The sequence below is a fragment of the Dipodomys ordii genome, unplaced genomic scaffold (assembly GCF_000151885.1).
Source record: "Dipodomys ordii isolate 6190 unplaced genomic scaffold, Dord_2.0 Scaffold79, whole genome shotgun sequence".
Taxonomy (NCBI): Eukaryota; Metazoa; Chordata; class Mammalia; order Rodentia; family Heteromyidae; genus Dipodomys; species Dipodomys ordii.
In genome coordinates, this window is record NW_012267295.1 from 3,826,854 (window position 1) to 3,854,157 (window position 27,304).

At 55.3% G+C, this 27,304-nt stretch overlaps 1 protein-coding gene across 1 annotated transcript in view; it reads right to left on the reverse strand.

Moving 5' to 3' along the window:
• The window catches only part of Triobp (TRIO and F-actin binding protein), a 54,889-nt gene that overhangs the window by 24,128 nt on the left and 3,457 nt on the right, over positions 1 to 27,304 (reverse strand). The window contains exons 2-9 of the mRNA XM_013024800.1: positions 23,883 to 24,022; positions 21,732 to 21,873; positions 20,973 to 21,129; positions 14,536 to 16,861; positions 10,299 to 10,410; positions 8,887 to 9,765; positions 5,966 to 6,043; positions 3,217 to 3,354 (exon numbers count right to left, since the gene is read on the reverse strand). Of these exons, the coding sequence (XP_012880254.1) occupies positions 3,217 to 3,354; positions 5,966 to 6,043; positions 8,887 to 9,765; positions 10,299 to 10,410; positions 14,536 to 16,861; positions 20,973 to 21,129; positions 21,732 to 21,873; positions 23,883 to 24,022 (3,972 nt within the window). The remainder of the gene's footprint in view (positions 1 to 3,216; positions 3,355 to 5,965; positions 6,044 to 8,886; positions 9,766 to 10,298; positions 10,411 to 14,535; positions 16,862 to 20,972; positions 21,130 to 21,731; positions 21,874 to 23,882; positions 24,023 to 27,304) is intronic.

Here is a 27,304-nt window from a genome sequence, read left to right on the forward strand (position 1 = left end):
CTGCCCTCCTCCGCGGCGGCGCGGCCCCGGCCCCTTCCATCCGCCCAGAAAACTTTTTTTTTTTCAAACTTCCTGGGAGGACCCCAGCGAGCCAATGAGCGGCGAGGACGCCGGGACAAACAGCGGCGGGGGCTGCGCACGGACCAATCAGAGTGCGAGCCTGGCCGGGGGCGTGGCCTGTGCGACGGGACGGGGCGCCCGGGCGGCGGGGCCAGCGGATGGGGCGGCGGCCAGAAGGGCGGACCCGCCCGGCTGGAGCAGTCCCGGACGCTGGGAGGAAGGAAGGGCTCGGCGTGCAGGTGACTAACGGGGTCCGGCGACAGCGCGGGGGGTGGGGGGGTGGCTGGGCGTGGCCCCTAGTCTCCCCGACGTAAGGCCCCCCGGCCTCCAGGCCCTCGACGGTCTGGTTGGATGGGGACGTCGTCCGGGACACGGTAACGACGTTGGCGGCTCCAACCTGGTTACAGGTTTCTTTTGTTCTCACCACGGACCTGAGAAGTAGGGCTCCTGGTCCCCACTTTACAAAAGGCTCTGAGATGTGGGCAGAATTGCCCGAGGTCTCACAGTGAGAAACAGCCTCCCTCTCTTGCCGAGCGCCTTGCCCCAGGTAGCTTCTGGCTGCAGTGATTCTCATCTGGGGACAAGGACAGGCCTTTGGCAAGTTAAGACCATTTTGAGCCCAGAACCAGTGGCTCACACCTGTCATGCTAGCTATGCTAAAGGCTGCAATCTGAGGATCTCAGGTCCAAGCCAGCCAGGGCAGCCATACACCTTCCAAAAGCCTTGTCTAGTGCCCCTGACTCCTCTCCCAGTGCCCCATACCCACTCCTTGCCAACTGTCCCTGCATCTGAAAATTCCATTAAAGCAGTATCCAAGCCAGGCACCAGTGGCTCCCATTCCTAGCTACTCAGAAGGCTGAGATCAGAGGATCTTTGTGCAAAGCCAATCAGGGCAGGAAAGTTCACTCCAAGGGCAGGAAAGAGGATGATCCACAAGACCGTGGTTATATATCTCCAAAATAGCCAGAAAGGAGCAAGACTGGGCTGGGAATGTGACTTAGTGGTAGAGTGTTTACCTAGCATGCATGAAGCCCTGGGTTCAATTCCTTATAATATAAGCAGAAAAAGTGGAAGTTGTGAAGTGGCGCTGTGACTCAAGTGGTAGAATGCTAGCCTTTAGCACAGAGAGGTTCAGGAACAGAGCCCAGGCTCTGAGGTCAAGGCCCAGGACCAGCAAAAAAGCAGGAGGAGGACTAGGAGGTTAAGAAGAAGGAGGAAAAAGAGGAAGAGGAAGAAGAGGAGAAAGGGGAGGGGGGAGGAGGAGGAGGAGGAGGAGGAAAAGGGGAAGGGGGAGGGGTGGAGGAGCAAGAAGAGGAGGAAAACAAGCAGCAGCTGCAGCAGTAAGGCTCTAGGTGTGGCTTTAGTGCTAGCAAGTAAGCTGAGCAAGCATGAGTCCCTGAGTTCAAACCCCAAATTAAAAACAAAAACAAAAGCATTTTGAGTTTTCCAGTGCCCTGATGGCTTTATAGTTATTCAGCCCCCTATTTATTATAAGCAAGGTACTATTTGTCTGTGGGGTATTTCTCCCTTTGTAGGTTGCTCTAATGCTATTATTACCTCCTGAAACACCTAGAACAACTTCAGTGTCCCTCATTAGCTTTCCTGAAGTGGGGCAGGGAAGCCTGAAATATTTGCTGTTCAGTTATTCCTTCATCTTTGATTTGGGGCTCAAAGTGACCACAATTATTAGACCCATTTCACAGATACAAAAAAGAGGCTGCAGGGATTGAAGATATTTCCCAGCATCTCCTCTCCCCATCAGGAGAAATGGGGACATGAGTGAGCCCACCTCACAACACACTGTTTCTGCCTCCTCCTGCACTTTCCAAAGGCCTTGGCTAGTGCCCCCTTATCCCTTATTCCTCTCCCAGTGCCCACTTGCACCCATTCCTTGACATCTGTCCCTGCAACTGAAGGTTCCTCCACTGAAGCAGTATCCAAAGCCAGGCACCAGTGGCTCCTGCCTGTAATCCTAGCTACCCAGGTGATGGTGATATGTGGATTGTGATTCAAAGCCATTCCAGGCAGGGAAGTTTGTGAGACTCTTATCTTCAATTAACCACCAAAAGGTGAAACAGTGGCTCAAGTGATGGAGTGCTAGCTTTAAGCAAAAAAAAAAAAAAATGCTCAGGGACAATACCCAGTACCCTAAGCTCAAGCCCTAGGACAGCACACACACACACATAGAAAAGCAACGTCCACATGTATTCTCTACACTCAGCTGTTTTCCCCTGGCACGTGCTTGTCCTTGTCCTCAGATGAGAGAATTACTGCAGCCAGATAACCCCAAGCTCAGCTGCAGGTAAGAGTCCCAGGCTTCTGAACCTCAGGCCTTTCTCTGCAAAATGGGCATCTTGTCTTTAAGGTGCCCGGCCTATTGCCAGGCTGAGCCAATCCTAGTAAGGATGTGAGTCTCCTGTTGCTGAGGCGGCCTGTGGCGGCCTGGGATGCCAGGCCCTTTTTGCTCAACTGTGAAGGGGGCAGGGGTGGGGCAATGCATAGTTGCCTCCCCTCTTCGCCCTTGAAGAAGTCCTGACCAGAGGCTTGAATGTTTATAGGTCCCTCTGGGCAGGGGGGTGAGTTACGTAACACCAGATGTCTGCAACTGGCACAGGTCCAGGTCTGAGACTCACTTTGCAATCCCAGAGCCCCTGCAGGCCCTCCCTGCCTCTCCCCTTCCCCCTCCCGCCTCCCCCCTCCCCTAGCTCTCCAGCCAGGGCTGCTGATAGAGGGCAGTCAGCTACACGACTATCCAATCACAGCTCACCCTGGAAGTTGACCATGACCCCACCTACCTCTGGAGGTGGGAAAGCCCACCAGGAGCTCAGCTGCCACATTTCCCTCTGTGTAGGAGCCCCCCTTTTCAGCCCCTACTGTTTTTTTGTTTTTGTTTTTTGTTTTTTTTTTTGCCAGTCCTGAGCTTGAGCTCAGGGCCTGGGCACTGTCCCTGAGCTTCTTTTACTCAAGGCTAGTGCTCTATCCCTTGAGCCACAGCACCTCTTCTGGCTTTGGGGAATCAAACCCAGGGCTTCATGCATGCTAGGCAAACACTCTACAACTATGCCACATTCCCAGCCCCCTCCCCCCCAACTGTCCCTTAACTAACACCAACCTCCTCCCTCTTTGCCCCTCCAGACCCTGCTAGAGCCAGCCTACCCTTTGCCACCTGAGGACCCCCAGAGATAGCAGGTACGGATTGAACAGCGTGGGCCGGTCCCCGGGCATCCGCCATGAGGTCACCAGTCGGCCCTTGAGTGGGCTCCCAGCCGTGCCCTCTGCTGGCTTCTTGTCTGCCTGTCAAACAGGGTCCAGTGTTGGCCGCGGGTCCCTTTGGTGGGATGGGGTAACCCTGGCCTCAGCCTTGCTAGCCCATTCTACCACCAGAGAGGCCCAGTTTCCCATCCTCTCACAGGGCCGCCAGGAAAAAAGCTGCCTGACTTGTTTGCAGAATATTGGCCCTGGAGAGGCGTGTGGCACATCCTAATGTCAAGCCATGCGCTGCCAGGGGGAGGGCAGTGCTAATCACAGATTTATGTCCGGCCCATACGCTGCTTATTTGCCAGTTATTTTGCATGAAGTTTTAACATGAAATAACCCAGAGATTATTATGGACACTTCAGATTGTTTTTGCAATACCTAACGATGTGGAAAGTCACAAAGGCATGGCTCAAGAAGTGGGACAGTTGCTTAGCAAGTGGGAGGACCTGAGGTCAAGCCTACAGTAGAAAACAAAACACAAATGTGGAAAGCCAAGTACCGCTGGCTTGCTTCTGTAACCCTAGCTACTCAGCAGACTGAGATCTGAGGGGCATGGTTCAAAGCCAGCTAGGCAGGAGACTCTTATGGTCAGTTAACTAGCAAAAAGCCGTAAGCGGAGCTGTGGCTCAAGGATGCTAGCCTTAAGCGAAAAAGATAAAGAACAGCACCTAGGCTCTCAGTTCAAGCCTCAGGACTGGTGTGCACACACAATGTAGAAATGATAGGCTCATCTTCCTCTAAATGTCTGGAGCCAATGGGGTCAAACAAACACTACTCAACCCCACTTGTCACCTTTATTACCTGCCTGGCCTTGAGGACACTAGTTTATAACCCCCTTTATCTAAAAGGAATGAGTCATAGATTTGCACACAGATACCACAGCAGAACCCTAATGTGCTCCCCCTTTGAAATCATCCTTATAGGTGAAACTTGAGGCCACTGCAAAGTGGAGAGTCTGGCTCCAAGTCACATGGCAGGTAACAGGCAGGGGGCAGGACAGGGCCCAGGTGTCCCCCATCTGGAATCTGCAGATTCTCAGGAAAGGAAGCTAACCACCACCAAGTACATGGCCAGTAGAAGGGGTTTTAGGGGTGGGGTGTGCTATACCACAACCCATTACAGCCCTGACCATTATCCTGGATAGCATGAACACCCCCCGACACACACACACACCAAGACAGAGCCCGTGGTGGCAATCTGGCTCGCCTCTGCCATACTCTGGCATGCAGGAGGGCTAGGTGCATATGAGTGAGTGAAAGAATGAATGAATGAGGCAATGAATGAATGAGGCGCTACTGGTGGGTGGGTGGAAGCTTCCCCTGTTGCTGGGAAACTAGAGCCCCTGCCCCCCAATATTGCTATTTCCTCTTTGTTCACAAAGCTACAGATCCAGGAAGTAACAAGAAATGACCCCAAAAGAGAAAAGCAAAATTGTCCTAGCCCCTATTAAGTGATTAGAGTCCCTCTCATGCCACCCCATTTCACAGATGGGAAGTCTGGCCTCTGAGAAGTTAGTGGGAGGCCATGGAGATCAGGGGCAGAGCCAGGAAGCAGTATGGGCAAAGGTGGGCAGCAGAGGTCCTGAGTCCTAGTTTGAATCCAGCCATTGACTGGATTCAATGACAATTCTATGGCAACTCCTCTGCCTCTGTTTCCTCATCTGCACAGTTAAGAGGGACAGTTTGGCCAGGTGGTGGCAGCTCACACCTGTAATCCTAGGTATTCAGGAGGCTGAGATCTGAGTATCATGGTTCAAAGCCAGCATGGGCAGAAAAGTCCATGAGATGCTTATCTCCAATTAACTACCAAGAAGCTGGAAATGGTACTGTGGCTCAAGTGGTAGAGCACTAGCCTTGAGCACAAAAGCTCAGGGACAGCGCCCAGGCCCCGAGTTCAAGCTCTAGAACCAGCAAACATAAAAACATTTTAAAAAGAGGGACAGCTCTAACTCGTATCAAGGCCACACCCAGGAGCTCCAGATCACCACACCAGTGCTCACAGTCACATCTGGCTTCTCAGGAGGCAGCATGGGGAAGAACTAACCTAGGAAAACAGTCCGTCTCCTCTTCTGCCTGTGCTCCCTGCCTGCTCTGACCTCACCCCTCTAGAGACTGAGGCTGATGAGAACAGCCTGTCTGCAAGTCACAGGGAGGGCGAGGCAGAGTCTTGCTCCAGCTGTAACCAGGCTCAGCAAGCCTCACCCCCTGTGTACATCTCTGTGCTTCTAGGACCCTGGAGAGCCTCCAGGCCCAGCCAGCAGTAGGTACCTCCTCAGCCCTCTCTGCTTTTCTGGCTCCAGCTCCCCTCCCTTCCCCTCAGCCTTGCCCAGCCTTCCAGACCTGGAAGAACCTTGCCCTTGTCAGGGATAAAGCGCCATTTGCCTGGAGAAAGACAATGTTACCTTCCAGAGGAAGTGCAGCAAGTTAGAAGAAAAGACCTGTGCTTCTGACCCCAAGATCCATCTGTTTACCCAGGTCTCTGAATCAGAGATGGCTCCACTAGCCAGCTTCTCAAGGACCCACCATGCACACAGATAACTCCATGACAGAGCCAGCCACAATCGGAATGACCTCAGGAGGTCAGCCAATCTCCAACATGACTCTTTCCCCTTCCCCTTCCAATGTGCCCAAGCCCATAACCCAACTACCGAATCGGCCTGCTTCTGGTCAGTCAGTGAGTCTGTGCCTCTGCTTGGTTCTGACTCGTCAGGCTTCTCTGGCTGGAACTGGAATCAAGAAAGAACACATTTTAACCCAGGCCCCGCCCCTCCCCCCCCCAGGGTCCATCCATCCATATAGCCATCTTCTCAATCATCCTGTCACCACCTTCCATCTAGTATCCAGCACCAACAGACTCAGGTATCCATCCAACAGCCACCCTATATTACCTAACCATCATCCATTCAACATCCACTGTCACCCATCCATATTCCCATCCTCCACTCATTTATTGTTATCTAGTCATCCGTCCTTCCAACATTTATTCATTCACCCATCCTTCCAACATTCATTCACATCTTTCATCCATTTACTCATCCATGCAACATCCATATGTCCATGTATCCATTCATATATCTATCCATATACTCATCCACCTAACCTGCCCTTCCCCAACAGACATTCATCCATCATCTAAGCCCCATTCATTTACCCATCACCTATCATCTACCCAACATCCATCATTTGTCCATCACCCATCTGTCCAACACCTATCACCCATTATCTACCCCAATACCTATCATCTGTCCATCACCCACCATCTATCCCAATATCTATCATTTGTCTTATTACCCATCATCTATCCATCACCTATCCAATACCTATCATCCACCCAACATCTGTCATCTGTCCATCACCCATCATCTGTTCAACACCCATCATCTACTCAACAGCCATCGTATGTCTATCATTCATCATCTAACACCTATCATCTGTCCACCCATCATCTACCCAACTCCAACACCTATCATCTGTCCATCAGCGATCATCTACCCAACATTCTACCACCCATCATCTACCCAACACCTATCATCTACCTAGCACCCATCATCTACCCAAGATCCCACCAGCTTCTCTCTTTTCCCATGCGTTCAGCATCCATCTATTCAAAGATCAGCCACCTATTGAACTGAGCCACTTCTTTATGTCAGCCCTGGCTGGGAGTCACAGCCCTCACCCCCCCCCCCACAGAGCTCATGCTTCTTAAGGGAAATGATAATCTACTGTGACAGATGGAGTGAAACCAAACTGCCCAGCCCAGGAGGGGGACATTGTCAGCCTAGGGGTGAGGTGAGTATTCAAAAAGGCTTTTCAAATTTGAACAATGAACAGACATTTGCTTGGAGATAGGAACCACATGTGCAGAGGCAGAGAGACGTGTGCTCAGAGACCTCCAGCCAGTACAGCAGATTTGCCGGAGGCAAAACAGGGTTGGATGGAAGGGAAGGAGGCTTGAATGTTGTGCAAAGGGTTTTTTGGGAGGGACAAGTTGCTTTGTCAGCTATGAAATGCCCAATCACCAGCCCCTATATCTCCCAGAGCCTCAGGTGAATAACTCCAGCTCACGTCTTCCTGCCATCCCACCTCCCTGTGACAAGCTAGCCTGCAGCAGGCCACTGGACACAGCACGGTGTCCATGAGCAGTCTGTGGCCACCACCCTGCTGTCCCACAAATCTGATGGCGACAGGAGGGCAAGACCATGTGGGTTTACTCTACCGCCAATGTCCTTATACTGAATGACTAGAGATCGTCACCAGATCCCAGCCTGGGAGCGATGCAGGGGAGAGGGGCTCCCCCGTCCTGCTGTGGGCCTAGAAGCTTCCTAAGCATGTGGTTCAATTGGGGTGACCCTTGACAAATGCTAACAAGTCTGAGCCTCAGTCCCCAGAGCACACAAGACACTGGGCCCCAGTGAGCCCCAGAGCCTGAAGCCTTGCCATCCATGGAAGCAGCAGCCCTGCACTGCATCCCAAGGGGCGTGGAATCCATATCTCCTAGGGATGCATGGCAGGAAAACTCTTGGTCCCATTATATGGCCAAAAAGCCAATCTAGAAGAGGCTGGAGGGCCAAGAGAGCTGTGGTGAGTTGCAGGGCGCTCTCTGCCTACTACCTTCAGATGAATGATCTGGGCTTGCAGAACACCTACTGTGGGCCGAAGCACCTACTATGTGCCAGGTACAGGACCTACTATGCACGCAGCCATCATTTAAAGAGCTTCTCTTAGCAGCCAACTCCACTCAGTGAATGCTTTGAAGCTTCCTCTTGGTTTTGTTTGTGTGCTGGTACTGGGACTTGAAAGGGCTTTGGCTCTGTCCCTTAGCATTTTCCCTCAAGGCTAGTGCTCTACCACTTGAGCCACAGCTCCACTTCTGGCTTTTTGCTGGTTAATTGGAGTTTGGAGTCTCAAGGATTTTCCTACCTGGGCTGGCTTTGAACCTTAATTCTCAGATCTCAACCTTCTGAGGAGCTAGGATGACAGGTGTGAGCCACCAGCGACTAGCCGTGGCTTCCTCTTTGTATCTGAGGAGATTTAGGGGCCAGAGAGGGAGGGGTATGACCCTACCTGGGTTTAGTAGGGGGAGCAGAGACAAGGGGTACATTGGCTGCAAACCCAGGTAGGGCAGATATGAGCCTCAGATCCAACACAAACTAGGAGTTGTGTGGCCAAGATGAGAGTAAGCCCTGACCAGAGTGTGTGCCGTAAGGTCTCTGGTAATGGGCGCTGAGCCCACCTGGCTTCCAGCTGCCCTCTCTGCCTCTACCTCAGGTTCCTCACCCACCAAGGAAAGGTGTCACTCACTCTCACCGGGTTGCCATGGAAACCTGGTGGGAAGCACACACGGCACCATTTGGCTGGGGCTTGGCATGAAGTAAAGGCTCAGAGCGGGCTGGTCAGCACTTCTGCTGACATGTTGCTGGGACTGACCTCTCTCTGCGTTCATCCTGATCTCTGGCTCTTGGGGAGACTGGGATTAAAGGTGTGAGCTACCTCACCCAGCTCACAAGAGGCCTTTCTACAAAGTCTTGGCTTGGCTTCCTGGCCACCCTTCCCAGTGTGACAAACTTACCTCTGGCTCTGGCGGGCTGGGGCCCCCCAGCTGGCCCGGCTGCTCCAGATCAGCCAGAGTTGCTGTTGCTGGCCCACTTGTCACTTTGGTGGTTGGCCACTGGGTGGAGGTGCAGGCTGGGCTGGGCGGCTGGGCTGGGCTGTGGGGCTGCTGCGCTGGGCTGTGTCCATTGAGGAGGCTGGCATCTGCCCAGCCTTCAGGATGGTGCTGTTGCTCTTGCTCCTGGGTTTCCTTTGTGCCTGGGGGGCCCAGATCTGGCACTGAAGCCTTGGCCGGCTCACCCCAGGGCTCAGCAGAGTTCTTGCGAGGCAGTTGGGCCTGCAGGAGCTCTAGGAGGCCTTCCCAGTCCAGCCTTGGGAGTCGGGCCCAGGCCCCCTCCCCGGGGGGCTGGAGGAGGCCCAGCAAGTCCCTCCAGTCAAGCTGGGCTTGCCTGTCAGGGCCCTGAGGGGGCGGGCCTCCGCCCTCTGCCTCCCAGCCCATGATCATGGGGATCTCGGGCTGCAGGCCTTCCCACTTCTCTGGGGGGTTCACAGGCCGGCAGAGGCTCCCTTGGGCCTTGTGGGGGGGTTCCTCCCAGGCCTCTGGCTGCCCCCAGCTTTCCCTGTGCTCCCTGGAAGGGCTCCTCTGGGTCCCCTCCAGACTGGGCTCCTCAAGTCCTGGCCAGTCCCCACGTATCCCCGAGTGTTCCTCCTGGCTGCCCCAGCTCCTTTCCTGGTGTCTGTCTGTCCGTAGCTCTCTCTCCCGGGGCCTGGCTGATGTCCTGACGGGTGGTGAGGACCCCTGGAGCCGTCGGTCCCCCTCAGGTCGCCTGTCAGGATGAGGGGCCTCTGATCGGCTCCGCAGGGCTGGTTCTACCTGCTTGGCGGGGGGCTTGGCCACCTGAGGATGAGGTGAGGGGCAGGTGAGGCCCAGGGGCCGCTGGGGGCTCTGGCCAGGCACCGGGAGAGGCGAGGCTGTCTCCACAGCAGCCGGGATCCAGGGCGGTGGAGACACACACAGCGTCTCCAGGCGGGCGCCCCTCCGCGGGGGATCAGCTCTTCCTTCTCACCCGCGTTCCGCAGTTCCAGAAAGAGATCTGCGAGGATCTGCTGGCTTTCTGGGGCTCCCCCCTCCCCCGTCCGCCCCATCACAGGGTATCGATTCCAACCTGGGCTATCAAGTACCCAAATTTCCACCCGCAGTACCCGTCCCGCGGGGGTGGGCCTTGCCCCTCCAGGCACCAGGGAAGGAAGGGTGGAGGCTGTCCTCCAAGCCCCAATGCCATCCTTTACATTCAAAACTGCTGGGGAGAGGGGAGAGCCGGGCACCCCGACCAGGGCTTTGACACTCGGGGTTGGCCTCCCTGCCTGGCCACCAAGGGGAGGGGGAAGGCCCGAGGCATCCCCTGGGGCCCGGTGGCTGGCACTGCTCACCTGCCTACTGGGGGCAGGGCTGGACTGTCTTCGGAGCTGGCTGTGACCTTGGCTGGGCCGTGGTGACCGTCCCTCATCCCGAGCCTGGAAGGTTCCGGGGGCCTCAGACTTCCTATGACCAAAGGCAGCTGCTTCTGAGGGATTTCGGGGTAACTCCATTCCCAGCCCCCGCCCCTACCAGCCCTTTCCTCCCACCCCAAGATATGGGAGTGCCAGAGACCCCCCCCCAAGCTCACTGGAGGGTCCTCGTGAGGGATAACCCTCCTAAGGGCCTCAGTTTCCCCTTCTGAGAAATCAGGTTGATCAGCGCTGTCTCATCTGCCCCATGGGATGGTGAAGAACACGGAGAAAAGGAGTGAGTGAAGGGAGCAGGATGGGGGAGGGGCGGACCTTGGCTGTCACTGTTTCCTGTGTCACCACTTCCTGTTACTAACCAGCCGCTCACCAGCCACCAAGGGCAAAGGTTAGACTGGTCCTGAGGGGAACTGGATTTATTGAGCACCTACTGTGTACCAAGCATCGTGCACACGTCATCACAAATGTTGAACAAATGTTTATTGAGCATTTCCTGGGTTCCAGATGCCAACCCTTGAGATGCCCGAGCCTACTTGGCCCTCGGCAGCCCCAGGTGGCAGGGCCAAGGGGAGATGGTACGGGCCTGTACCCCGCCACTTCTGCCCTTTTCTGTCCACATTGTAAATGAGAGTTTCTTAAGCGGCTTTTGTCCTCTCCTCAGAGCTAACAGGACTCCAGCAATCAGCCTTGAAAACTCCAGAACATTCTAGCTGTTGGCGAAAGAGCTTTTAGCGTGATGAGAAGGGAAACACACCCTTTCGTCACCTCTCAGCCTTTTGACTAAAACTGATGGAGAAACCATCTTTCCTCCCCAACAATTCCAGAAAAGCCAGCTACGTTGGCAAATGTCACAGGCCACAGAAATAACTCTAACCGGTGGGAAAAGTCCCCCCTTCCAGGAAGTTGTCTTGCTTCATAATGGGTAGGAGACTGGGCACAGTGGCTCACGCCTGTAATCCCAACAACTTGGTAAGTGGAGGTAGGAGGATCAAGGCCAACCTAAGCAAAAAAGTTAGGGAGACTCTTTCTAAAGCACTGGATGGTTTACATTTGTCTTGCTAGCAAGGTGGGAAGCATAGATAGGAGGATTTCAGTCCAAGGCCGGCTCAGTTGGGGGAGCTTTTACCTAGTAAGCACAAGGTCCTGAGTTCAAACCCTAGTACCGCCAATTTTTTTTTTTTTGTAAAAGTAGAAGCTACAAGTACACTGTATACATGTGACCCTCCCCTAACGGGGGGTGTCAGAACCACAGCAGGAAAATCTGTGAAACTCTTCTCTCGAATTAACCACCAAAAAGCTGCAAGTGGAGCTGTGGCTCAAGCGCGAGAGTGCTAGCCTTGAACAATAAAAGCTAAAGGACAGTTTCCAGGCTCACAGTTCAAGCCCCAGTGCCAGCAAAAAAGCAAGCACTGCAGAGGTTGCAGGGAGGGAAAACAAATTCAAGTTTGGGGCTGGGGGGTGCTGTATCCGTGCAGCCTTTGCCAGCGCCATTAGACCTGGCTCGAGGGAGTAAGTGGAGTTTGCGGTGGTTCTCAGTGGTCCATGCAGATGGGACGCAGATGGGCTCCTTTCCTGGGAGCATCTCAAAGGCTGAGGGTTCTCTGACCCCCTGTGATTTTAAATCAGATTTGAGGTGACCGTTCCCTTGCTCTGTGAGAACTGAGGTCTTTGAGTGGATCTCCCCAGAACTGAAATCTAAACTCTAGGAGCTTTGGTAAAAGGTGAGACTCTCCTCCCTACTGGGCAGGGGATGAGGGGAGGGAAGGAAAGCGGTAGAAGATGGCCTACCACGCCAGGATTGGAGGAGCCCAATGTGAAATGTTCCGCACAAATTCCAGCTTGCTCCACGGGCAGTCTCCCCCCCTGCCCATTAGTCCGAGGCTCCACAGGCAGTCGTCCCCCCCCCCCCCCCCATTAGTCCGAGGCACTCTAGATACTTTTCTGGGTCTGTGTATTGGGACAGTGTCATCTTCTAGAGCCACCTGCTTAGGGGTTGGGGTCATGACCCCAGGGATGACCAAGTTTCTTTTTGGAAGGTCGGGTGGGCTGGTTAGCCTCCAGTGCCTTTAAAGAACCAAAGCTAATCTAAAGGCAGGATGTTTTCCAAATAATTGTGGATGCTTATGTGATTGTAGAGATTGCAAAAAAAAAAAAAAAAACCAACCCAAAACATTTACTAGCCCTTGCAGAGAAAGGCCCCTGGCTCGGAACAATGCTTGGACAGAGTAGATGCTCAACAAACACGTACTGGGGGGAAAACACAGCAGTACCGCCACCCACTCGTAAACTCAACCTGTCCCTTCCACAAATGGGTAACTCGTTTAGCCCCTGTCTTCAGAGGACAGATAACATTCCTCTTGAAAAAAAAAAAAGCCATGCAAGTGGAAAAAAAAAAAACTTACTGGTTATAAGACCTTGATTAACAAGCCAGGTGCTAGTGGCTCACGCCTGTAATCCTAGCTATTCAGGAGGCTGAGATCTGAGGATCAAGGTTCTAAACCAGCCTGGACAGAAAAGTCCATGAGCATCTTGTCTCTAACCACCAAAAAGACAGAGGTAGAACTGTGGCTCATGGGGTAGAGTACTAGCCTTGAGCAAAAAAGCCAAGTGAGAGCTCTAGGCTCTGAGTTCAAGCCCCAGTACTGGAATGGAGAGTAGGGAGGAAGGGAGGAAAAAAGGGAGGGAAGAAGGGAGGAAAGAAAGAAGGAAGCAAGCAAGCAAACTAGGTATGTAGGTTTATAGACTATAACAGAAGTGGCCTGTTTATATCTGGGTAGGGGTACCTAGAAACCCCAAACTTTGGTCTTAGTTTTGTTGCAAACCTAAAAGTGCTCTTTTTCTTTTTAAGTATTTAAAAAAAAATGGCCAAGGAGAATTAATCCAGTGTGCTGGGGTGGACAAAGGTTGTCTCTTGGATATTAAATGGATCAAGTTTACTGGAAAAGGAAATTTGAAGAATAAGAGATAGGGTTTCTTGTGCAGATCCAAATCTCAGAGAAATGGTCCTTAGAGGTAGGAAAGAGAGGACCAGTAGGTACAAAATATCACATGTCCCTCTAGGGTGCTGAAAATGTTCTAAAATTAGATTGTAGATAGGGTTGTACTTCTCTGTAAATATACTAAAATTCATTGATTTATAAACTCAAAGTTCTGAGACGTCCAGATCTGCTTTCTTTTCTTCTCTCTGTCTGTGTCTGTGTCTCTCCTGTTTCTCTTGACTCTAATTGAATTCCAGATCTGATCTTTGAAAACCCAGGGGCTGATACTGCTGGGGATAGCTCTCAGCTGGATAAGATTCTTCCTTTCCCAGCAGTTCTGGGACTGTGGACCAAGGAGGATTTCCAGGTCCTGAGAAAGCAATGCTTTATCTCTAAGTCTGTAATTCTCTCATTCAAAATATGGAGTTCCAAGCCAAGCACTATGGCTCATTCTTGAAATCCTAACTATTTAGGAGGCTGAGATCTTGGGGATCATGGTGTGAAGCCAGACTAGGCAAATAGAGTCTATGAGACTTTTAGCTCCAGTTAACCAGCAAAAAGCTGGAAGTGAAGCTGTAGCTCAAGTGGTAGAGTGCCAGCCTTGAGGGAAAAAGCCAAGCAAGAGCGTAAGGCTCTGAGTTCAAGCCCCAGTACTGGCACACACACACATACACATATACAAATTGGTTCTGAGCATAGCTCAGTGGTAGAGCACCCAATATTCTATCCCAAATAAGTAAAATCAACACTAAATAAAGAAAATCGACTACATGACTCTGGCTGGGAGTCTTAAGTGGAACGTCTGTTATGGGACATGTGAATTTGTTAAGACAGAAAAGAATCACAGCCACTTTTTCTCCCTCACACAAGGAGGAAAAACCACCACCACCCTCCCCCCAAATCTCTGACCCTGGACCCAGAAGAGGGTCTGAGAAGTTTGACCTCATTTGAATAAATGGGCTCGTGTTCCCTTCCATTTGACAGAGGAGGAAACTGAGGCACGGGTTAGGCTAGCTCTGCCCCTCACAGGCAGACACCGACAAGTGAAGTGACTCCCCCACCGTCGGACACAGGGCAGGACCCCAACCCTTCCTCTAACAGGCGCAGGACCCTTCCACCTGTCCTGCTGGGGGGCTGGGGGGATCCTCCCGGGACCTCGACCTCCTGCCCCCGTCCTGGCTCACCTTCGCTCTTGCCCGAAGAGGCGTTCCACCTCTGTGCGGCCGGGGCTGCGGGTGCGGCCCCCGTTGCTGCCCTGCGTCGGGGGCCCCGGCTCCCTGTGTGCCAGCCTCCGGGGCGGGGGCAGGTCGGCCAGCATGGCGTACTGCTCCCTCTCCAGGTTGTGCCTGGTCTCCGCGGAGCCGCGGGAGCCCGAGCTGCCCGGGGGCGGGGAGGAGACCCGCAGCGCCGGCTCACTGGGGGGGTGGCGGGGTGGCGAGGAGGCCCGGGGTGCGTCCCGGTGGCCGATGCACACTTGGGGGGGCCCCAGCGGAGCGCCCAGCAGAGAGTCGGTGGAGGGAGCCAGGCTCTCGGTGCTCGTCCCCGGGGGGTCCTGGAAGAGGAGGGACGGCTCCGGGGCCTGGCGGGGCGGCGAGGAGAAGGAGGGCGCGTCGCGGTGTCCGATGCACACGGGGGCGGGCGCGGGGGGGCGCCCGCGCAGGGAGTCCGTGGACGGGGCCAGGCTCTCCGTGCTGGCCCTGGGGAGCTCCTGGAGGAAGAGGGCGGGCTCCGGGACCTGGCGGGGCGGGGAGGAGGCCCGGGGCGCGTCCCGGTACCCGATACACACGGCTGGGGGAAACTGAGGCGGCTCGTGCTGGGGGGGCTGGCTTTCTTCGGCATCCGCCGCGTCTGGAAGGAAGGGGAAGGGGTCGAACGGGGCATGGCGCGGGGGCGAGGAGGCGCGGGGGGCGTCGCGGTGCCCGATGCACACGGCGGGCGGCATGTAGGGGGGGTCGTGGTGGGGCCAGTCGCCCTCAGAGGCCCGGGGTTCGGGGAAGAAAGGGAAAGGGTCATGCTGCAGAAATCGGGGTGGCGAGGAGGCCCGGGGCGCATCCCGGTGCCCTATGCACACAGCACAGGAGGCGGCGTGGGGCGCCCCGCGCGCGCCAGGCTGGGGGGGCGAGGCGCCCGGGGCGGGGGCCGCGGGGGAGGCCTGCGGCGGGCCCCGCTGGGCCGGGCTGGCGGGCCGGCCGGCCTGAGGCCTGTCCCCTTGGGTGGGCCGGAGGGCAATGGACGCCCAGGGCACCTCGCTTTGCTTGGAGCGGGCCGGCCAGGAGGTCCGGGGGCCATCGCTCTGGGTTGGCCGGAGGGGGAAGGAGGCCCAGGGGATGTCTTGGTTGGTGCGGTGAGGGGAAGGATTTGGGGGGCTGCCGTGTGGAGTGGAGCGGCGCGGGGAGGCAGCTCTGGGATGGTCCTTGGGGGAGCAGCTTTGGGAAGAGCCGGTCCCAGGGTTGTCTGGGTGCAGGGATGAGGGGTGCGGATTGTCCCGTTGGGTGCAGGCATTTCGGAGATGCTCCCATCGGGTGCAAGAGGCTTTCCGGCTCTCTCCTGGGGTGGGGTGGTCACGCGGGGCAGTCCCCGTGGGAGAGGGGGGCCCGGGGTTGCCCCGCTGGGCGCTTCTGGTGGGTGAGGGGGGCCTGGGATGACCCCGCTGGGCACAGGGCGTCTTCGAGTTGTCTTGCTGGGCACAGGATGCTCTGGGCTTGTCCCACTGGGCGGGTCTGTTGGGAGACGGGGATCTGGGGTGGCACCGCTGGGCACAGGATATCCGAGGGTGGTCACGTTGGGCAGTCCCGCTGGGAGATGGGGGTCTGGGATTGTCCCGCTGGGCGGGTCTGTTGGGAGACGGGGATCTGGGGTTGCTCCGCTGGGCACAGGCTGTCCTGGGGGAGGGCTGCTGGGTGGTTCTATTGGGAGAGGAGGGTCTCGGGTGGCCCCGCTGGGCACAGGGCGTCTTCGAGTTGTCTTGCTGGGCACAGGATGCTCTGGGCTTGTCCCACTGGGCGGGTCTGTTAGGAGAGGAGGCTCTTGGGGTGTCCCTCTGGACACAGGCTGTCCTGGGGGTGTCCCTTTGAGGAAGACAAGCGGGCCCAGCTGTTTGGGGGCTGTCGCGTCGTGAGGCAGCGGTTCTGAGGCTCTCTGAGGAGGCTCTGAGGGAGGAGGAGAGCTGAACATGGCTTCGCTGGGTGGACAAGGTTCTGGGACTTTCCCGCGTGGAGATTCTTGAAGGAGAGGACCTTCTTGGAGTATTCTGCTGCGGGGCTGAGGTCCTGGGGTTGTTTCTCTGGGAGACTTGGGGTGGAGAGGAGGCCCGGGGGTTTCCCTGGGGTGTAGAAGCCGCCTGGGCAGGGGAAGGAAGGAGGATGGCACCGCGAGGTCCACTCCGTGATGTGGCAGAGGAAGCCTGGGCTGGAACCCCCGGGCTGTGCCGCTCCAAGGAAAAGTACCCACTCTCCCCTCGGAGTCGCACCCAGTGCTGTCCAGCACTCCTTCCGCCACCGCCACCGGAGTCTGGAGAGAGACAGAAGGTTAGAGGTTAGGGGAAGGGTCCCCGCAGCTCTCGTGGCCCACCGCCCTTGGCCCCCTGGGATGGGAACCCACATGGCTACCATGCCTGCTTCTGAGAGGCTATTAGGCCTTTCCAGCCACGTTAGGAATTTGAAAACAAACCAATGTGAAGCCAACTGAAATCCAGACTATACCAGGGGTTGGTGGCTCACCCCTGTGAGCAATTCAGGAGGCTAAAATCTGAAGATCGTGGTTTGAAGCCAGCCCAGGCAGGAGAGTCCATGAGACTGTGTGTGTGTGTGTGTGTGTGTGTGTGTGTGTGTGTTGTCAGAACCTGAATGCTGTGTCTGAGCCCCTTTGCTCAAGGCTTGTGGTTAGAGTATTTTAGACTTTGCCAGAAAACCATGCAGACATCCAGGTACAAAGGTTTATCACTGGGAAAGGGGCTGGCAAGACCCCTTCTCACAAGGGAGAAGTGAGAAGAAGCACCGGTTATTGGCTGTATAACCTACTGAGGAGGAGCTCAGAGGCAGAGATCCTGGTGAGGGCCAAGGGCTTCATCATGGCGGACTAGGATTGATGGCTGCTGCCCAAGTAGTAAATAAGGGGCCCTGCAGCTGCCCAGACCCTAAGGTCACTCCAAGGGGCTCTTGCTGCCTTATATGGTGATAGCTGCACAGAGAAGTGGAGGCGGTTGGAAGCTGATTATTTACTGGCTGATTATTGACTGCCTTTACTAGATGGGCCTTGTGCTGCCTAAAAAAGGAGCACGCTAAGCTGTGGAAAGGGAAGGAGCATGCTAAGCTATGGGAAGGAAGCTCATTGGGCTAACACCTGTGCTCTACCATTTTGAGCCACAGCCACTTCTGGTTTCGTGGTGGTTAATTGAAGAGTCTCACAGACTTTCCTGCCTGGGCTGGCTTTGAACCACAATCCTCAGATCTCAGCCTCCTGAGTAGGATTGCAGGTGTGAACTATCAGGAAGTGGCTCTAGAATGCATTTGTTTAATGCTATGGTACTGGGGCTCGAACTCAGGGCCTCACACTCTTGTTTGTTTTTTTCGCTCAAGGCTGGCTCTGTACCACACCTGCACTTCTGATTTTCTTGCTGGTTAATTGGAGATATGAGTCACAGGTGTTTCTACCCAGACTGGCTTTGAACTGAGATCCTAACTACTGCCATCCCAGGCAGAAAAGTCCATGGTTTTCTTATCTCCAATGAACTAGCAAAGAAGTTGGAAGTAAAGCTGTGACTCAAGTTATAGAGAGCCAGCCTTGAGCAAAATCTCGGGACAGCACTCAGGCCCTGAGTTCAAGCTCCGTCAATATCAGCATGCGTGTGCATGGGCGCACATACACACGCGCGCACACACACACATGCACACACCTCTTGAGGGACTAATTTAGTTGAAATCAAATCCAGTATTACCCAGCAGGAAAAGGCTTTATAGGATTTGGTCTCTGCCCTCTTCCCAGCTTGGCCTCTGACAGTCCCTTCTCCACTCCCCATGCTCTATCACCCAGTCTTTTAGCCCCTGAAACTTGCTATAGTACATCACCACCCCAGGGCCTTTGCTCTTGCTTTGCTGCCTTTGTCTTAAGTACTGATTCCTCCTAGCCTGGCTGGCAAGGGGTCTTTGCTCAGAGTCCCCTGGTTACCCAGGAGGAGCACTTCCTCCCCCCAGTCTATCTTGTTTACTTGATTATCTGTTCTCTCCCTAGAAAGCTCTGTTTGGGTAGAGCCAAGGCTGGTACCTCTCAGGCTTGCAAAGGGGCCCAGTGCACAGTAGGTATGCAGTCACCTTGCTGCTACCTCTGGCTCCAGTCCCTACCCTTCTGAGCATCCCATCCCTAGCCCACATCTTTCCCCTTCCCACCACCCCGCTTCCATTTAGACCCTCCCAGCACCTGCCTCTGTTCTTGAGAGTTAGAAGGGATTCCGAGGCCCCAGCTTGACACTTGGCTCATTCATTCCTCCAGAGCCTTGGCCCCAGCCTGCAATTCATGGAGCTGCCACTAGGTGGACAGAGCTGACAGCTGCTTAGTGGGTCACAGGGTAAGGCCCGCCCCCTCCCTGTTTAAGTGGAGCGGCGGGGTAGCTGGCACCTAGGACAAGATCCAGTCCCACCAGACCATGGCTTTCCTCCAGCTACTGCTGCTTCCCACCCAAGAAGGCCAAGGGCACCGCCATCCAGCCGGACACCCAAACCAGGGATCGTCCCCAGTCCTCTCAGTCTCCTTCCTAAATCTCTTCTATGAACTTCCCTTTACCCCATCCACCGTGGCCCTCATTCCCTCACCTGGGTGGCAGTGAAGGGTTACAAAAGAGCGGAGGGACTGTGTTCTGTCCTTCCCCAGAAGGCCCCAGCTGTTCACGGCTTGTCTTCCCTGTGTCCTCCACCCCACACCTGGGCTTGAACCCAAAGCCTCTTGTTGCTTGCACATGGCTGGCATGCTACCACTTGAGCCACCTCTGTGTGTGTGTGTGTGTGTGTGTGTGTACGCACACGCGCGCACGTACGTGTGTATGTGTGCTGGCACTGGGTCTTGAACTCACGGCCTGACACTCTTGCTGAGTTTTGTTGTTGTTGTTTTTTCCTGCTCAAGGCTGGTACTCTACCATTTGAGCCACACCTCCGCTTCCAGGTACTGATTAATTGGAGATGAGCTCTCAGATTTGTCTGCCTGGGATGCCTTTGAACCCAGATCTTTCTTTCTCCTGCAATCCTCAGATCTCAGCCTCCTGAGTAGCTAGGATTACAGGCGTGAGCCACCAGCACCTGGATAATGACATTTGTTAGTCTCATCCATTTACCCGCCTTCTTCCCTTCCTGCACCCCCTCTGACTCTCCCCGTCACCCCCATTCCTTGTCATGAGAGTGAGTCAGGCCCCTTCTGCTTACCTCTGCCACAAGCATCTCCTTAAGTTAAAAAAAAAAAGCTGGGGTGCAGGTGGCTTGGGCCTGTAACCCTAGCTACTCAGGAGGCTGAGACCTGAGGATCGCAGGTCAAAGCCAATTAACTACCAGAAAACCAGAAGTGGTACTATGACTCAAGTGGTAGAACGCTTGCCTTGAGGTGAAGAGCTCAGAGACAGTGCCCAGGCCCAGAGTTCAAGTCCCATTACCGACAAAATAAGAGATTAGGACTAGGCATTGGTGGCTTGCGTCTGTACTCCTAGCTATTCAGGAGGCTGAGATATGAGGATCATGGTTTGAAGCCAGCCTGAGCAAGAAAGTCTATGAGACTCTTAAGTCCAGTGACCTACCAGAAAACTGGCAGTGGAGCTGTAGCTCAAAGCCTTGAGCAAAAAAGCTCAGGGACAGCACCCAAGTTCAAGCCCCACAACTGATAAAAAATAAAACCGAAAACAACAAACCACCTCTCCTGATTACAATGCCATTCACCCTGAGACGGCTGGGCCCAACGCACGGACTGTGTTAAACTGCTAGATGTTCAGTAACATCTTTTAGAGTCTGTCTTCTCCTAGCCAACCTGCCCTCTGGTCACCCTGGCATCATGTCACCTCCCTGACGGGCAGATCCCCCCCCCTCCCCGCAGCTTCCTTTAATGGAGAATGCTCCCTGTTTTGTGAGATTGGCCTAACAGCAGCCTTTTCTCTTTCTCTTAGGATATTCACCCTGATTTCCCATCCCCCATCTCAGCCTTAGAGGCTTGCACAAGGGGCTCACCTTGGCCACCAAGATGAGCCTCTTGGCCTACATTGGGTCCTGGTGAGAATCCTAATGACCTTGATTGGCCAAGACTGTGCCCTTCTGTGGAAGCTGATGAGCAGCAGACGGCGATGGCACTAGCTAACAGTGGAGCTGGATTCTAAGTGGTGTTCAAACACCTGGATCCAGCCACACCTGTAGCTGCATCTCTTTTATCTTGGGAGTCATTCCATTTCTGTTCCACTAGCTTCTTTTCTAACCCAGAAGGTGTGAGCAGGCAGAGCATATCCTGGACTCTCCATATTTAGGAGAACATTATTATGGGTAAGATTCTCCTGCCCAGGGTCCCGGATGACCAGGGAGATGACTCGCCGGCGATGCTGGGCTCAGGCATCACCACACACCCATGGTCCTGGGGACCAGCCCAGCAGAGGACTTACCCTCCTTCCTCTGGCCTGCAGTGTCTCCTCTGACCGGGGACTTGGGGACCTTGCGGGCGCTGTCAGTTTTTACCCCCTCCTGGGGCTTCCGAGGGATCATCACGGTGAGCTCGTCCCAGCTGGGGACCTCCCTCGGTCTCTCAGCGGTGTCCCAATCCTGCCAGGGGAAGAGAAGAAAAAGCAGGTTGAGAGCCAAGACCTAGGCCAAAGGCCTGCCGTTGGGAGGCATGGGTTCAAATCCTAGCCCCACCACTTCCCAGCTGTGTGGCCTGAAGCAAATTGCTTTCCCTTTCTGAACCTCAAACCCCCACACACAGTACTTCCATAAACTCTAACTCAGAGGATAGTGGGGAGCCCGCTGCCCTCCCCACTGCAGCCCATCCATTTCCTTCTGTCTTTGGACAGTGATTGCCAGGATCAGAGGCATGGAGTCAGTCAGCAAGTCAGCAGCATGGAACCAGGCCCAGGCCAGAGCCAATGTACCGGCTACCATGCCCTCCCCCCATCCTCCTTGTTGTAAGAGACTCTTGGCGACTCATCCAAGTTCTTCTCACCCCAAACTCATCCCCGCGTGGACAGGGGGCTGTTTCTCTGACCAGGCCTCACCCCGGGCCTCCCCTTAGCCAGACAGCCAGGAGGCCCAAAGTGCCGCCAGCCAACATGGCAGCGTGCTGTGGTCCGGTGCTCTGCGGTGAGGCTCTCAACCCTCATCTGGAGGGGGGTCTCTGCATGTGCCCCCCACCGCCGACCCCAGCTCACCAGCGAGGAGGAGTTGCTGGTCTCATCAGGGGTGTCCCTGTCGGAGCCTGAGGTGGTGTCCGAGTTGGGGTCCTCGTCTCGGCTGCTGCAGGGGGAGCCGGCCGGGCCCTCCACGCAGGGCACTGCCCCCGGGTCCCGGCACCTGCTGGGGGCAGGTGGGGGAGAGGTCCTGCTCAGGGCGCCCTGCTGCTGCGGATGCCCCCCTGGGAGAGGAGTCAGGCCCATGAGCCACCCCACCCTCCCCACACGCAGGCACCCGTACGCATGCACCAGAGGTGGAAGCCGGAGCAGGCCTGCTTCAGTGAGCGTAGTCTCCCATGGTACAGAGGTAGAAACTGGCTCAGAGAGATCCAGAGCCTGGCCAAGGCCACAGAGCTAAGAAAGAGCAGAGCTGGGCTGGGAAGGTGGCTCAGTGGTAGAGCGCTTGCCTAGCATGCATGAGGCCCTGGGTTCAATTCCTCAGAACCACATACACAGAAAAAGGCAGATGTGGCGCTGTGGCTCAAGTGGTAGAAGTGCTAGCCTTGAGCCCAGAGAGGCTCAGGGACAGGGCCCAGGCCCTGAGTTCAAGCCCCAGGATTGGCAAAAAATAAAAAGAAAGAGCAGAGCTGGGTTATAACCAGGCCCCAACCCTCTGTCAATGGAGGGGAACAGAATCGAGAGAAGGGGTGTGCAAAGCAGAACCCCGCCCCTCCCTCCCAGGGCAGGAGCTGGGGAGGGGAGAGGAAGCCCGCCAAGGAGAGGCTGTCCAGGGCAGACACAGCTCCCGTTAAGCTTATGACTGGCAGGCTCTCCAGACTGAACTACCAGGTGGTAATGGGTGAAAACCCTACAATCCCAGCCACTCAGGAGGCGGAGATCTGAGGATTGCAGTTTGACACCAGCCTGGACAGGAAAAGCCCATCAGACTTTATCTCCAGGGAACCAGCAAAAAGCCAGAAGTGGAGCTGTGGCTCACGTAGTCCCTTGAGCCTTTTGGCTCAAGGCTAGTTCCCAGGCCCTGGGTTCCAGCTCCAGGATGGGCACCAAAAAGAAGTAAGCAGGCTAGAGTGACTCTATACTCCTCTGTCACCCCCACCTGAACCCCACCATGCAGGCCGCAGCACTCAAGGCCCTGACAAGTCCTGCAGGAAAGACCTTCAATTTCATTTGTCCCAGACTTTTTTGAAATTACATTTGAAAGTGGAGATTTAAAAAATAATTATGCCTACCTGTGAGATGCACCTGTTCTTAAGGCAACAACTGTTTTTCCTTCTTTTCCCTTTCTTTTTTCTTCTTCTTTTTTTTTTGGGGGGGGGGATCCAGTTGTGGGGCCTGAACTCTGGGCCTGGGCGCTGTCCCTCAGCTCTTCAGCTCAAGGCTAGCGCTCTACCACTTGAGCCACAGCGCCACTTCCGGCTTTTTTCTTTTTGCTTATGTGGTGCTGAGGAATCGAACCCAGGGCCTCATGCATGCAAGGCAAGCGCTCTACCACTGAGCCACCTTCCCAGCCCCTTCTATTTTTACATTGTTTACATCTTCTATTTTTACATTGAGGCCACATACCCTGTATCACTCAGCTATATCCTAAGTCCCCCCCCACTTCAGATAAAGGGGACAAAGAAAGATGGGGTAACTTGCCCATAGTCCCACCAGATTTGAAGCTGGGACTCAGGTTCCTAGATCCCCAGGTCCCCAAACCCCAGAGGGGGAGACTCAGGTCAGTGGAGGCCTGGGGGGGGAGGGAATCCCATAGCTCAGAGCAAAGCACAGCTGTGAGGGGTGACTCCAGGAACCCTGACTGAAGACAGCCTCTTTCAAAGCCGTGCAAAAGGACCTCAGATGTGCACGGCGGCCACACACCCTGGGACAAAGCTGAGTCCAACCCTGTGGAATTATGGGTAGACAAGGTCATGGGGGGGGGGAAACAGGCCAAGTTGGGGACCGCAGGGCCAGTACCCCCCACCACAAGCAGGGACAATCTGATCTGAGTTCTCCCAGGGACCCAAGGAGTGCACCTCCTGCCCGCCTGTGCCCAGGCTGCTGGGCTGACCACGTGATGTGTGCCAGCCTCTTGTCAGATGGACGCTGCCATTGTGAAGGGGTGTGGGTGGGGCGGGGAGGGTATCCTCTCCCAGGGAGCCTGGGCCCAGCTCCCGGGGTTCTACCCACCTCTCAGGTCCCCGCCTGAGGCCCAGGCCCACCGCGGACTGGCCAGTGGAGGCTGTCGCCCTGAGGAGGTCCGCAGCGGGCAGCGGGCAGCGGGGCAGGTCACAGTACGGCAGGTCCTCGCTGGAAGGGCTCCTGGGTTCCTGGACCGGCGATGCAGATTGGAGGCAGCTCAGACCCACGTGGGGCTCCCCTCCCCTCCCCCCACCCCAGCCCCTCCCAGCGGGGGCGGGTGGGAGCAGGCGGACATCTCCTCCTGGGATCTCTGGACTCAAGGAGGGCGCCACGGCGGAGCCCACCTGCCTCCCCGGGAGCCACCAGGCTGGCGCGAGCACCTGGCGCAGGTGGGCACCTGCATGTACACACGCGTGTACGTGCCTGGGCCGGCTGCAGGTGATCATGTGTGTCAGGGCCGGGGTGCTTGGACACCTGTGTGCTCACGGAGTTGATGTCAGAGCACACACGCACACATGCGTGCAGGCCCCTTAGGTCCACTAGTGCACGTTCGTTTCCAAGTGCGCGTTCATTTACAAATGAACTTCTAAGTGTGTGCCCCTGGGAAGAGGAAGTACACAGAGGACGCCAAGGGTCTTCTGTAGCCAGAAGACAAGGGTTGGGGAAGGCTAAGCGGGGCTGGAGAGCGCAGGGGGTGCGGGGGTCGGGGACGGGAGCCCGAGGGGCTCAGCAGAGGAGAGCAGAGCCAGCTCACACTCCAGGACGGTCGGGGGGTTCCAGGGCTGCATGGTTAAGCCCCCAGATGTGGGCACCCGCCTTTAGCCCAGCAGTTCCTTTCCCCCTGCCGGCAGCCAGGCCGCAGCAAGAAGGCCAGAGCTGGGCTCACCCAGGGGGAACGGCTGCCCCCTCCATCAGGCCCCCCCACTTCTCCCAGAGTGGCCGGGCCCTCCCCTGCGGTGGGAGCCAGGGCCGTGGCACCCGGTGCCCCGCCTCCTCTCGGGTTACCTGGGCAGCGGGCTCGGTGGCTGGCTGGCGGCTGGTGGCTGTCAGCACCCTCGTTCCCCGGGGGGCTCCGGCTCTGGCCCCCCACACGGCCGTCCCTCCCAGGCCCTGACTCTGTGCCTTGACGGCGCTGGAGCCTGGCAGTGGAAACCCTAGAGGGGCGGGCTTCGGGAGCAGGGGCCCCTCATTACTGTTTCATAAGCCTGGGCCCAGCCAAGAACAATGCAGGACATAAAACCCAGGAATCCGATCCCGGCCGCTCACCTGAGAGCTGGGTGGCTGGGAGCCTCCCTGGGGACCCTAGGGGCCAGCGTCCTGGGACACTGGGCTGCAGCCTGCCCAATGCCCCAGGGGGGGACACAGGCTCTTTGGGGATCCAACAAGACCACCGCTGGCAGGCCTCCTCCCCGCTCCCCGGGCTGCCCCACGAAGGGGACCTGTGTGTCTACAGCCACACTCAGGCTGGGCAAGGCCTGGCTGGCTTGAGTTTCACCTCTGCCCTGCAGTCAGATTCTGATCAGAGGCTGGGCAGCACGAGGTGTCAGATCTACAGCCCGGCCTGGCGCCTTGGCCACCCAGGGGACCGTGCCCCATGAAAAAGGAGGGGGGGGGAGCAGCTGGGCCGTGGGGAAGAATTCCAGCTCAGGAGGACCCTCAGCCTGACATGGCATCTCTTCCTGGCTTGTGCCCTTGCCCCTCCCCCGCCCACTCACTCCCCATGTGCCCAGGCCCAGGGGCCAGTCTCCAGCTCTGATTTTCTCTCTGGCCTCAGATAGACCTGGGTTCTATCTGGGCCGCTCTACTTCCAAGTGGGAGACCTCGCCCTCGCCCGGCGGCTTCCTCTCCCAGTCTTGGCAGAGGAGTCACAGACACCAAGGGATTTCTCTCTGCCTCAGTCACTTCATCCACAGAAGTGGCATTGATAACCAAGCTACCATCCCAGAGGTACCATGGGAAGTAAGTGAATTAATATTGGAAGGGGGCAGGGCCCGGAGGCTAGGCCGAGTGTCTGCCTAGAAAACTCAAGGCCCTAAGTTCAAACCTCACTACTGACAAAAATATGAAAATAGGCTGTTATCCTAGCTACTCAGGAAGCTGAAATCTGAAGATCACGGTTCAAAGCCAGCCCGGGCAGGAAAGTCCGTGAGACTCTTATCCCCAATAAACCACTAGAAAACCCTCGCCTTGAGCTGAAGAGCTGAGGGATAGCGCCCAAGCCCAGAGTTTAAGCCCCATGACAGACCAAAAAATAAATTATATGTGGCTGGGAAGGCTCAGTGGTTGAGTGCTTGCCTGATATGCATAGGCCCTGGGTTTGATTCCTCAGCACCACATAAGCAAAAAAAAGCCGGAAGTGGCGCTATGGCTCAAGTGGTAGAGCGCTCGCCTTGAGCTGAAGAGCTGAGGGACAGCGCCCAGGCCCAGAGTTCAGGCCCCACGACTGACAAAAAAATAAATATAAAAATAAATAAATAAAAATGAAGCTGGGTGCCAGGGGCTCATGCCTGTAATCCTAACTACTCAGGAGGCTGAGATCTGAGGATCGAGGTTCGAAACCAGCCTGGTCAGACAAATCTGAGAGACTTTTTTTTTTTTTTTTGGGTCCGGTCGTGGGGCCTGAACTCTGGGCCTGGGCGCTGTCCCTCAGCTCTTCAGCTCAAGGCTAGCGCTCTACCACTTGAGCCACAGCGCCACTTCCGGCTTTTTTCTGTTTGCTTATGTGGTGCTGAGGAATCGAACCCAGGGTCTTGAGCATGCAAGGCAAGCGCTACCACTGAGCCACCTTCCCAGCCCCTCTGAGAGACTCTTATCTGTAATTAACCAGTAAGCAGATGAAAGTAGAAGTGTAGCTCAAATGACAGAGTGACAGCCTTGAGCAAAAAACAAGCTAAACAACAGTTCAAGGTCCCGAGTTCAAGCCCCAGTACCAGCATACACATACACACATACATACACAATTATTAATTTAAAACAAACTGTAAAAATGTATTAATATTTGTGAAAAGCTCACAACAGTATCTGTACATCTTAAATATAATAAATGATGGAAGAACATCAAATTGAATTTTATAAATGTTAAATCAGTAGAATAATGCTAAATTGCAATTAAGAATAGTCTGGCACTGGTGGCTCACGCCTGTAATCCTAGCTACTCAGGAGGCTGAGGTCTGAGGATTGTGATTTGAAGCCAGCCTGGGCAGGAAAGTGAGGGAGAATCTTATCTCTAATTAACAATCAAGAAGCTGGAAGTGGAGCTATGGCTCAATTGGTACAGCAATAGCCTGGAGAAAAAAGCTCAGGGATAGCACCCAGGCCCTGAGTTCAAGCCCCAGAACCAGCACAAGAAGAAGAAAAGGGGTGATGTCCAAAAAGAAATGTATTCTTTACAAGCCTTATGTAATTGTAACCCTGATGTACATCATCTTTATAATAATAACAATAAATTAAAAACAAGGAATAGGAGGAGG